Genomic DNA, 12,401 nt, shown 5'->3' on the forward strand with positions numbered 1-12,401 from the left:
ACACCCTCCTACATTCATTCAGTGAACTACCTGTGTTTGTGTGTGTGTGTGTGTGTGTGTGTGTGTGTTGTACAGAGGTTCTGTACAGTGTGTATCTGTGTGTAGTATTGATAGAAAGAGAGTTATCCAAAAAACAAGGACAACTAGGAGCCTATAAACCCAGAAAGTAAGGGAAGGATAGTCTCCACTGCACAAGACGCCAGAACATTGGCGCACTCCCACACTTGCGCACACAGACGCCACTCCAGGGGGGTGCTGTGGGAATGTGTGTGTATGTGTCAGATCTATCCACTTCAGTGTGTGTGTGTGTGTGTTTTCTGCTCTATGGTTTGTTTGTGTGTGTGTGTGTGTGTGTGTGTGTGTGTGTGTGTGTGTGTGTGTGTGTGTGTGGTGCTGGTGGAACTGTACAGGAGGAGATTGGTGATGCGGAGATCCCCACCCCCCCCCGGACACACTCCTTTGGCCACACTTCTCTTTTTCTCTCTTCCTTTCAGCCTCTTCTTCCTCCACCTCTTCCTCCTCCTGTTGTCATGGTAAGGTGGGGGGGGACTGCATTACGTTCAGACACTGAGTGACTGACTGACCCCGTCCGCATGGGGGTGACGCCAAACTGCTGCACTCACGCTCTCGTTCATTTTTGTACATTTCTCTTTCACGCTCTGTTGCTCACTCGACTGGGATCCAATCAGCGTCGCCTAAGAAACAGAACATCGGGTTAGACCAAGTGGAGGACTCTACACACCACACACACACACACACATGTGCGCGCACACACACACACACACACACACACACACACACACACACACACACACAAAAACGCATGTGCACACACCAAAAAAAACACACACACGCACACGCACACCCTGTGGTCAGAATTCCCACAAATTTTCATGGTGATGACTTCAGTGGTAATCCTGCCACTGATATAACAACAAAGCCACTGTAGGCTGAAGAAACAGGCAGACAGTGAGAGTGGAGTCTTCACCCTGTTTACCCCTGTGCTTTAGAGTAGGAGAAAGAGCAGAGTGTGTGTGTGTGTGTGTGTGTGTGTGTGTGTAAATGAGCGAGTGTGAGTAGGAAGAGTGGGATCGTCACACTAACCAGTCCCTCAGCTGTTTATCCTCAGCATACAGGTCTATCAGAGTCGACGCCTGGCCCTAGCATCCTGCCTTATGTAACACACACCGACACACACACGAGCAGAAAGCGGCATCCAGAAGTTAGCAAAAAAGCAAGCAAGCATGCATGCACACATACAAAACACATAACAAAATGCACAGCATTTAAAAATGCAAACACATTCACACATGCATGCCAGACTCACACGCAGCACACACACACACACACACACACACGCGCACACACACACACACACGCAGCACACACACGCAGCACACACACAAGCAGCACACACACAAGCAGCACACACGCGAGCAGCACACACGCACAAATCTACTAAACACAAACAAAGTGTGTTTTATAGACTAAGGCTATATAACTAGTCAGTAAACATGTCAGTCAGTTAGAGTTGATGAGGACACACACTTCTGAGGACAATGCGATGAACTTTATCTGCCAATCCCAAGGCCACGCCCAATTACTCTCCCTAAGAGTCCCCCTCCAACCTGTTTACATCACTGGCTCCGTCTTGCGCTTGGCCCTTGAAAGGCACATTTTTGCCTCCCTCCTCCCATTCTACCACAGATGTCCCCCGTTTATGGGACTTAGGGGCCAAAGGTTTGAACTGGCTTAGTGAGGGGAGAGAGAGAGTGTGTGTGTGTGTGTGTGTGTGTGTGTGTTAGGCCATACCTGCCCCCTGTTTTGAAGATGAGGTCAGCATTGGGGGCCCCTTTTGGGTGCTGGTAGCGAGGCCGTCGCTCACGGTTGGTGTTGGCCGGCGCAGGACGCTGGGCCAGGGACTGCAGCATCTCTGCACAAACAAAACAACACAACACAAAGATCAGCATTAGCAACATTCACACACATTGCCATCTTCATCTTCACAACCACCATCAGGGGAGAAGAGCTAACAGACAGACACAAAGGCATACAGATGAGAGAGGTTAACCCAAGACCTCCTCTCTTTCTCTCAGTCCAGCTATCCCCTCTCCCTCCCTCGGCCCTTTCCCCTCCCTCCAGATTGTCTTTTGCTGAAGTTTAAAGAGGACCTATTAGGCTTTCCCCCTTTCCTTTAGTGTGATGTATAGCTACATATTTGTGCATGTAAACAGTCTGCAGAGTTACAAAACCCAGAGTACACGCACAGAGGGAGTACTTTTCCTCTATCCATCTAGTTGCACTCTCCATTTCCCTTCTCGATTCATCCTCCCCATCTCCCTCACTTTCTCCCTGTTCCTTGTTTCTCCTTCTCTCTCTCTCACACACACACACACACACACACACACACACACACACACACACACACACACACACACACACACACACACACAAACATTCTCTCTATCTCTCTAGTACCCTGGTAGTCCTCCGCTTCCTGACGCTCGTTGATGTCCAGGGTGAGCTTCTTCATGCGCATGCGCTCCTCCTGCTCGGCCTGCTGCTGGTTGAAGTGGTTGGCAGCCAGATGGGACGACAGCGGCACGTTCAAGATCTTATACTACAGACAGAAGACACACACATACACACAGCCACGTGAGACAACATGTTCAAAATCTTAAACTGAGCAGAGAGTAAATAAGAGAGAGGGGGTACACACACATATTTTAGTTCAATTAGCTTTTGGAGGAGTTTTGTTTTGTTGCACTGATTAGGCCTGAGATATTTTAGAAAAGGTGGAACTTCAAAAGCGCTGCTTCAGAAATAATATTGACGTGTGTGTGTGTGTGTGTGTGAGTGTGAGAGAGAGAGAAGGTTAGTGTGTGTGGGTTGACATTGGAATGTTTGGTTTGTGGTCTGAGCTAGCGAGCATGTGTGTGTGTGTGTGTGTGTGTGTGTGTGTGTGTGTGTTGTGGTCCAGGGTGTGTCTACCAGTACAAGGGTAGTATGGCTGCCTTCCCTCTTCCCTCTCTCTCTCTCGCTCGCTCGCTCTTTGAATCCTGCTCCTGTATTTTAAGAGCTCCTCTCCAGTTAACATCCCCCTGTTGTCCTAACTGGCTCTTTGGTTTGTGTAAACTCTCTCCTCTTCTCTCTCTCTCTAGTTTAAAAGTGTGTGTGTGTGTGTGTTTGTGTGTGTGTGTGTGTGTGAACATGTGTGTGTGTGCGTACCTGCTGCTTGTTGCCCTTGCGAGTGAGCATGACGAACTGCATGGTGTCATTGATCTCTGCGTCCCCCTCTCCTTCAATAGGGGGGGGGGCTTTCTTCAGCTGGCTCTTCAGCTGCAGGGGGATCGCAACGTCCAGCTGGTGCACTTTCACAGCCTCTCCACTGCGCTGCTGCTCACACACACACACACACACACACACACACAGAGTTAGCCATGTCCAGCTGGCGTACTTTTACACTGCGCTGATGCTCGCTGATGCTCACTCACACACACACGCACGCGCACACGCACACGCACACGCACAGAATTTGCCATGTCTTGCTGGCGTACTTATACAGACTTTCCACTGCGCTGCTGCTGCCTCACACACACAGATTTAGAATTATACACATAAATTATAATTACATATGCAAAAGCACCATCACACTAGCACACACGGTCCCAGATTAGGGCTGTAGAATTTATCAAATTTCAATTTCAATTATCATCATGGCTTCCGACGATTTTGAAAACATCACAGGGATTAATGTGCTGCATTACATTTCGGAATGATGCTCTGGTTTTGTCTTGTCGTGCTATAAATCCAGCACCCTCAATGCACTCTTTCCCTTTACAGCTGTGCACTCTTTCCCTTTACAGCTGTGCACTCTTTCCCTTTGCAGCTGTGCACTTCTTCTCTTTACAGCTGTGCACTATTTCCCTTTACAGCTGTGCACTCTTTCCCTTTACAGCTGTGCACTCTTTCCCTTTTCAGCTGTGCACTTCTTCTCTTTACAGCTGTGCACTCTTTCAGCTGTGCACTCTTTCCCTTTTCAGCTGTGCACTTCTTCTCTTAACAGCTGTGCACTCTTTCTCTTTACAGCTGTGCACTCTTTCCCTTTACAGCTGTGCACTCTTTCCCTTTACAGCTGTGCACTCTTTCCCTTTACAGCTGTGCACTCTTTCCCTTTTCAGCTGCACTCTTTCCCTTTACAGCTGTGCACTCTTTCCCTTTTCAGCTGTGCACTTCTGCCCCTCCCTTCAAGCCCAAACTCAGCCACTGAATAAGTAGCATCACTGCTGAAATGTCACACCATTTAATATTCACGACGACCTATACCGTCGCATTTGTTTACTAGCTAAATTTGTAACTGAATGCAACAGGCCTTGTATGCAGGGCAAATACCTAATGCTGCCTAGAAGTTCAGTAAGGGAGTAGCCTTCTATATGATAAGTGGTTCGGTTGGAATGTTTTAAGCACGGAGACAATTAGTTTGAGTTTTTGTGTGTGTGTGTGTGTGTGTGTGTGTGTGTGTGTGTGTGTGTGTGTGTGTGTGTGTGTGTGTGTGTGTGCGTGTGTGTGTGTTTGTACCTGCAGGTTCTCCAACATCATCTTATCTAAGGCCTGGATGAAATCTTCATCTTCAGCACAGGCAACATGCTTCAAGCCACCTCCACGGATAGTAACCTCCTGAAGAAAACACACAAACACCAAAAAAAATGAAAACCAACTCTTATGGTGTTTTCAACACCAGACAATACAGTCTTCATGCGGGTAGATGGTGAATGTGAGCACTAGGCACTAGGGCTGAAACGATACACCTACCTCACGATTCGATTCATATCACGATTCTTGACCCACGGTTCGATACACCCCACGATATTATTATTATTATTTTTTTTTACCCTTGCGATTTTTAAAATATATTTTCTAATTCACATTAGAATAAGTATGAGCTATAAAAAAAAATGAAGAAACAATTTATAACCAAATATTGAGGTTTTTATTACTCAAAGCAATGCTGTTGAAAAACATTCAACAAACTTCGGAACCTGTTATCTATCTGCAGAGCAAATGTCAGGCTCATACAAAAACATTAACGTGAATTAATTGATGCTAATACCTAGCGCGGTCACTATAGGATTTCCCATATACGTTAGCATTAAGCTAACGTATTTTCTACCACAGTAAAACATGCAATACTATGTGATTGTTTTTAGAAAACGAATGTTACGTGATGAGATTACTTAAATGTAGTCTGCATGTCTGCTCAGTTTAGCAGTGCTACCCAAGCAAAGGTTTGAAAAGAACTTCAAGCTTCAGACTTTCTGTTAGGGAAACAGCTTTCTATCTGCCAAGCAAATGGCAGGCTCATGACAACACGCGCAACCTTTGGGAGCATGAACTGCACTGAGTACATTTTGCGCAACAATTAACCCCAACGCTGAAGCAAGCAGCCGCCTTTACTAGCGAACCAAACTTTTTGTATCAAGTGACCGCTGAGGGCATGTTGCGGTTCTGCCTCCTCGCATCGCGATGCAGGTTCGTGGCCCAGAGTGTCGCGGTTTCTCGGTTCGATCCAATATCTTTACAGTCCTACTAGGCACCCACCCAAGTTGGCCAAATCCAGACACAACCCTGACTGCCTTATAGGTTTGTGTGTGTGTGTGTGTGTGTGTGTGTGTGTGTGTGTGTCACCCGCATAGGTTTGTGCGTGAATCGGGAGAGCAAATTGTGCATTTAAATGTCTATTCATTTAAATATTACACAACATTACTTTGTCATCCTACTCACTAAACATAAAGTTTGATTGACTAAGGAACTTCAACAGTAACTTGAAAGTGTGTCTGTGTTTAGTCTCACATTGGTTTCTTCATCAGTTTCATTCTCTTTGTTGGAGTCGGTCAGGTAGTCTGTGTTCTCCTCTTCCTCTTCCTCTCGCTCTTCCTCCTCATTCTCCGATCCCTCCTGGAAAAGGACACACAAACACAGACACACACACCGTTATAGGAGCTCTAAAACCCTTCAAAAGCTTCATCTGCCAGTAAATACACAGTAATATCTTCAGTTGGACACAGATGCATCACCAGATTAAAGGAGCCTGATGGCTTTCTTAAAGCAACCCTTGACTGACAGTCATGCGATATTATCTTACGGCTCCTCAGAATGATGCTAAGTTCCACTGAATTCAATGGTCTATCCCAACATCCGGAGGTCAATATTCCATGATAACCCCTGAAAAAAGAAATCAATGACCGCTGCGATTGGGAACAGGTTTTGTGCTACTGATTCAGATCTTTCGTATCATTCCACAAATCGTCCATTTACTTATCGTAGCTTGTCAGCAAGTAAGAAGGAGAGAGAGATTTTGTCTTTTATCGCCTTGGCAATTTATATGCGGGATGCATAGTCCCTTCAAGACAATACAAGACCTGTTCGCCCTGTCAGGATTTATTTTTCAAACACAACCACTCACTTCCTCATACTTAAAGGTCTGTTTACATGTTTGGTTTCAATGGTTTGTCTTCCTGAACCCCCTCCCTTCTTGCTCTCTTTTCACAAAGGCATGCCATCGTGTGTGAACTAACTACCGCAGGCAGTAAGAATAATAAGGAGGACTGTGCGGAAAATGCTACGAGACTACTGCATGCTCTTTCAGACGTGAAGTATAAAGGTTATGAAAACACCTGCAAAGGCAGTTACTCCTGTATAAAAAAAAAAACAGACACAGCTAAAACAATAAAAAAAACTCTGGAATGTCATTTGGCTTTGAAGAGAGAACAGGGAAATGACTGAGACTGATGAGGAAACGGCCATCAGCTGATATTCAAACGCTTTTTTGCTATGTGGTGCAGTGACACACACAATCCCCGTAAACAGTAGCCAAGTGCTTCATTTCAAAAGATTTTCTAAAATGTGTGTATTTGCATGTGTGAGAGTGTAAGTGTGTCACCATTTCAGTGATCTTGAGTACATGCACACTCCCCTGATGTCTTCTCTCACACACACACACACACACACACACACACACACACACACACACACACACACACACACACACACACACACACACACACACACACACAGGGGAAGCCTGTCCTGTAGTCCTCATACGACTAATGCAGATTTAAACAACATGGGACTCCACCAAACCTCACCTAGTTGCACAAGGTGGGGCTTGGGCAGAGACAAATATAAGAAAAGTACGTAGATTACGTAGACGTAGAAAAGTATGGAAAAGAGGGAGGGAAAAAAAGAAAGAAAGAGACTGGTGGAGGAGGTGTAAACGGACAAGGAGAATATGACAGATGACTAAAGAGGGGGAACAGGGGTAGAGAAAAGGGGATTGGACAGAGAGAGGTAGAAAGATAGAGAAAGAGATGAGAAAAGAATAGAACAGAGATGGGGAAAGAATAGAATAGAGAATAGAATAAAGAATAGAACAGAAAGAGATAAGGAAAGAGAATAGAATAGATGGCGAAAGGGAATCGAATAGAGAATAGAAGAAAAAGATTGATCCAGAGAGAAAGAGGGAGAGAGAGGGAGCAGCTGATGAGACTGAGGGACGAATGGATAGTGGAAAAGTGATAGACAGAGACTGAGGAGGAGAGAGAAGTGAATGAGTGTGGGTGTGTGTGTGTGTGTGTGAGAGTGAGAGAGAGAGTGAGAGTGAGAGAGAAAAGGGGGAATGTATCTACCTCTTGCTCGTTCATCTCGCTCTCGTTTCCAGACTGCTCCTCTGTCTCTGCCCCACCCTCCTCATCGTCATCATCATCATCTTCGTCCTCACCCAAAGAACTGGGGCAACGGCCATCCTTCTCCATCGCTAAGCCTGTGGGGACAGGGAGACACAGGCACGCACACGCAGGCACACACACAAACACAGGCACACACACTTGATTTTTAAGATGCGCCTTAGTCTTCAGGTCTTTTAAACTACAGAGATCTACACACACACACACACACACACACACACACACACACAGACTCCTTTGCAGTAACACTTTAAGAGCTCCATCTTTAAGTAATTTAATCCAGAAAACGTTCTTCTTTTATGTGGCAATGAACTTAAAACACCACACACACACACCCACCCACACAGGTCATATTTTCGAGTGACACATTAACAAACTGTGTGACATGTGGGCCAGTGGTGGTAGACCTCATCCTCAACTCTTACACAGGTCAGTCCACAGATTATGGAAATCAAACTGGCAACATAAGACCAGTCGCATACACCATACACACAGACACACACACACACCATAAGACCAGTCACACACACCATACACACAGACACACACAGCATACACACAGACACACAAAGAGGGGTGGAGCTGTAGCACATTCTTGCTCACATTCCGATCGAACACCTTAAAACACAGAACAAAAGCCTGCAAATTACCTTTATCAGCTGGGGTGTGTGTGTGTGTGTGTGTGTTTATGAGTGATCTGCAGAGAGCAGAGTGAGGGTCCTAGCCCCACTCCAGGAAGGAATACATTTTTCCTACGTAACTCACACTCACACACACACACACACACACACACACACACACACACACACACACACACAGAAGTGTGAAAGGGGTAAGGGAGTGGAGGAGTGGGGCCTGATGAATGAGTGTAAACCAGTCCTCCCACAGAGGAAGGAATGCTGTCTATCAGGGACGACAGAAACGAAAAGGTGGCAGGGCTGGGGAACACACAACCACGGTGACCCAGGAAGTTCCTTTGAAAGCGGGAGCGCGCACACACACACACACACACGTGTGTACGCTTCTCACTCCATCCTACCCAGTTTAACCATGACCTCCCTCTCCAGCTCTGTCTCGTGGCCTCCTCCAGTGAGGTGTGTGTGTGTGTGTGTGTGTGTGTGTGTGTGTGTGTGTGTGTGTGTTTCTCTCTCTCTAGCTTACCCAGTTTAATCATGACCTCCTTCTCCAGCTCTGTGACCTGTCTTGTGGCCTCCTCAAGTGAGGTGTGTGTGTGTGTCTGTGTGTGTGTGTGTGTCCTCTCTCTAGCTTACCCAGTTTAATCATGACCTCCTTCTCCAGGTCTGTGACCTGTCTTGTGGCCTCCTCAAGTGAGGTGTGTGTGTGTGTGTGTGTGTGTGTGTGTGTCCTCTCTCTAGCTTACCCAGTTTAATCATGACCTCCTTCTCCAGGTCTGTGACCTGTTTGGTGGCCTCGTCCAGTGAGGTGCAGAGCCTCATCTTGGGCCTCAGGAGCTCCAGCATGTCGCTGATCATGTAGTCGATGTCTATGGGGAATGGGTGGTCCTTGGTCCACACGTCAAGACTCTTCTTCCACCAGACATACCTCTGCATGCACACACACACACACACACACACACACACGGTCAGGATGACTATATACGAGTTCACAGGGTAGGCACAAACTCACATGCATTCACTCGGTCACAGATTATGTATAATCAATCAGGTATGCAAGGGGATGATTTTCAAATACAGACATTTCAAGTCTGAATGTGTTTTCACCTGCTCACAAACACAGACCAAAAGTACAAACATAGAGTATCATTGGACCCAAAGATAGATACACAAAAACACACGGGACAATGGCACCAGCATGCTGGTGACCTCTGACCTGGAAGTAGATGAGGAAGCAGTCGAGCTTCCTCTTGCTGGAGCCACGGTCGAAGTACTGGCCGCAGGTGTCGAGCAGGGTGCAGACCAGGCGGATGCGGAAATGGTGCTCGGGGGGGTCCAGGGGGGAGGCCGTGCCGTCGGTGTTCACGCCGAACGAGATGAAGGAGAAGAGCGTGCGGAAGATGACGGCCGACTCCACCATGCGGTAGTTGTAGAGCTCGCCCAGGAACTTGGCACTGCTCACACGCCGCTGGTTAAACTTGGGCTGGTTCACCTGGGGGGGGGGAGGAGGGGGAGAGTGAAGGAACGAGAGAGAGAGAGAGAGAGAGAGAGAGAGAGAGAGAGAGAGAGAGAAAGATGTGGGTTAGGGAGAGAAGATAAAGGAAAGCAAGCGAGCAGGAAATAAATCTCATAGAGGAGAGGCAACAGTAAACACAGTGACTACACCCTCCAGTAGTCTCAGTGAATAAAATGAGACGGATCAGTGACAAAAAGTTCAGGTATTTTATCATGATAATCTTCTAGTTGGATGACCTCCAGCAATGTGATTCAACACTTTTCTTCAGTCTCACCTCTCTCACACACACACACACCCACACCCACACCCACACCCACACCCACACACACACACACACACACACACTCGCTCTCCATTTAATATTCAAACCTGCACCACTCAGTTAACATGGATGCCCATGTAGCCAGGCCAACTTTCCTCGGCACACGCAGACACACACACACACACACACACACCTCCATTCCCAGGCGTATATCCTCGAGCACCCCGTCCACTACGTGTATGCCAACATCCTCCTGGTAGGCCACCAGTCCGGCAAGTAGGTTGGCCACGCAGTGGATGCTGTTGTACTTGACGTTCCAGATGTTGACCATGCAGCACACCAGGTAGGCCTTGGTCTCCGCATCCAGCCAGGGAAGCTTACGCATCTGACGCAACACCTGAGACAAGACAAGACACAGGTAGAGGAGTGGGGTCAGGCATGTGTGTGTCTGTGTGTACATATGACGTTTACATATTAACGTTTACAATTTCTCATGACCTCTACTGTAGAGAAAGCTGTGGTTACACAGACCTAATGGTTGTGTGTGCGTGTGTGCGTGTGCGTGTGTGCGTGTGTGCGTGTGTGCGTGTGTGCGTGTGTGCGTGTGTGGGTAACAAAAAATGTGAGGAAAAACTGAAAAAGTGGTGGGGGCTGAGGTATTCTGCTTGTCAAGCAGTGTGTGTGTGTGTGTGTGTGTGTGTGTATTACCTTCTCTGTGGTGACCTTTGACAGGTCCTTGTAGAGCAGCTTGCGGATGTACTCCTGGAGGGGGGGTCTCTTCTTGCGCACGGTCTTCTCCACAGGAGGGGGGTTGCAGTAGTAGTAGGCATTCTCCACCATGGTGATGTACCGAGCGTCCAGGTGCTGCGCCTGCTTTTTACGCATCATTTGTTCCTGAGGAGCGGAGAACATAACACATTAACTAACACACACAAGGACGAGCGGGCACACACACATGTGGGCACATAAACATTACACATCATTTGTTCCCGAGGAGCAGAGAATATAACACATTAACTAACACACACACACACATCTAAACACATTGCTTCCTAGCCACACCATTATAACACACATACACAAACACACAGATTTCCTGAGCAGGCTGCACAATAACACACACACACACACACACAAACAAATCACTGAACAAAATGACAGCCAAGAAGACAAAGAAACACACAAACAAACTCCAGTGCCCATATTCATGAAACGGTCATTCCCATGCCGTGCTTGTTTACTAAACTAAACTAAAACCAAACTCGGCACTTCAGAGTGCCATGACCTTGAGCATGAGGACGGGTGGATTTGTACAGCTAAGCTGAAGGTTAAAACACACACACACACAAGTCTGTCCACTTAGTTCAGAAGATAAGTGTTAGTCAACTTCCTCATACTCTTCCCTCCTTCATTTCTTCTGGCGTTTCTGTTTATTTATCTTTGTGTGTTTCTTTCTCTCCTAGTCTATCTTTGCAATCATCTCCTTTATCTCTCTCTAACGCACACGCACACGCTCACACACACACACACACACACCTGCAGTGTCACTATACAAACACCAGCTACAAGGCTGTGATAACCCTGCCATGATGCTCAGGGTTGACAAATACATGGACACACACACGGAAACACAATATAGACATTGTCAGGGTGTTTGTGTGTGCGAGAGTAGAGTACTTTGGGAGCTGAACATTGTGTGAGAGAAAATTAGTAAATGCAAATGTGTGTGTACATATGTTGAGGAAAGGGTGGATGTTATGAGACACCCCAAACTATGCAAAACAGTACATGGAAATGTGTGCAAAATATGCAGAGGACTGTGTGTGACTGACCAGAAGTACGCTGGTCCTCAGGTGAGACTCTGGTGACCTGAACAGGAAGTGTCCGCAGGTCTCCAGTAGGGTGCAGGCCATCTCTATGTGGTGATGAGAGAAATCAGACAGCAGCATCTGCAAAGGAGCACAAACAAACACACACACACACACACACACACACACACACACAATATATCTTATAAAATAGTTTTAACTTTTTGCATATTGTAAGAAGCTGTCAGTAAAAGATGATAACGTGCGTGTGTGTGTTTGTATGTGTGAGTTGGGGTATGAGTGAGTTCTGTCCAGACCTTCAGGCAGTGCAGTGTGTCTGTTTTAGAGAACATCTTGAACTTAGCCAGCTCTCCGATGAACCTGACGGTCTTGTTCTTGGTCTCAATGTTGATCTGGTCCTTCTTACGGATCTGAAAC

At 46.8% G+C, this 12,401-nt stretch overlaps 1 protein-coding gene across 2 annotated transcripts in view; it reads right to left on the bottom strand.

The window, feature by feature from the left end:
- Positions 1–350: 350 nt before the first annotated feature.
- Positions 351–12,401, bottom strand: part of upf2 (UPF2 regulator of nonsense mediated mRNA decay) — a 20,032-nt gene continuing 7,981 nt past the window's right edge. For both annotated transcript variants that reach the window (XM_080851158.1, XM_080851157.1), the window contains 13 exons: positions 12,281–12,394; positions 11,988–12,104; positions 10,864–11,049; positions 10,349–10,552; positions 9,594–9,869; positions 9,124–9,307; positions 7,686–7,819; positions 5,851–5,955; positions 4,579–4,677; positions 3,229–3,396; positions 2,479–2,620; positions 1,813–1,933; positions 351–695 (listed from right to left, as the gene is read on the bottom strand). In XM_080851158.1, the coding sequence (XP_080707284.1) occupies positions 686–695; positions 1,813–1,933; positions 2,479–2,620; positions 3,229–3,396; positions 4,579–4,677; positions 5,851–5,955; positions 7,686–7,819; positions 9,124–9,307; positions 9,594–9,869; positions 10,349–10,552; positions 10,864–11,049; positions 11,988–12,104; positions 12,281–12,394 (1,860 nt within the window). In that variant the 3' untranslated portion in view covers positions 351–685. The remainder of the gene's footprint in view (positions 696–1,812; positions 1,934–2,478; positions 2,621–3,228; positions 3,397–4,578; positions 4,678–5,850; positions 5,956–7,685; positions 7,820–9,123; positions 9,308–9,593; positions 9,870–10,348; positions 10,553–10,863; positions 11,050–11,987; positions 12,105–12,280; positions 12,395–12,401) is intronic.

Source organism: Sprattus sprattus, assembly GCF_963457725.1.
Source record: "Sprattus sprattus genome assembly, chromosome: 14".
Taxonomy (NCBI): Eukaryota; Metazoa; Chordata; class Actinopteri; order Clupeiformes; family Clupeidae; genus Sprattus; species Sprattus sprattus.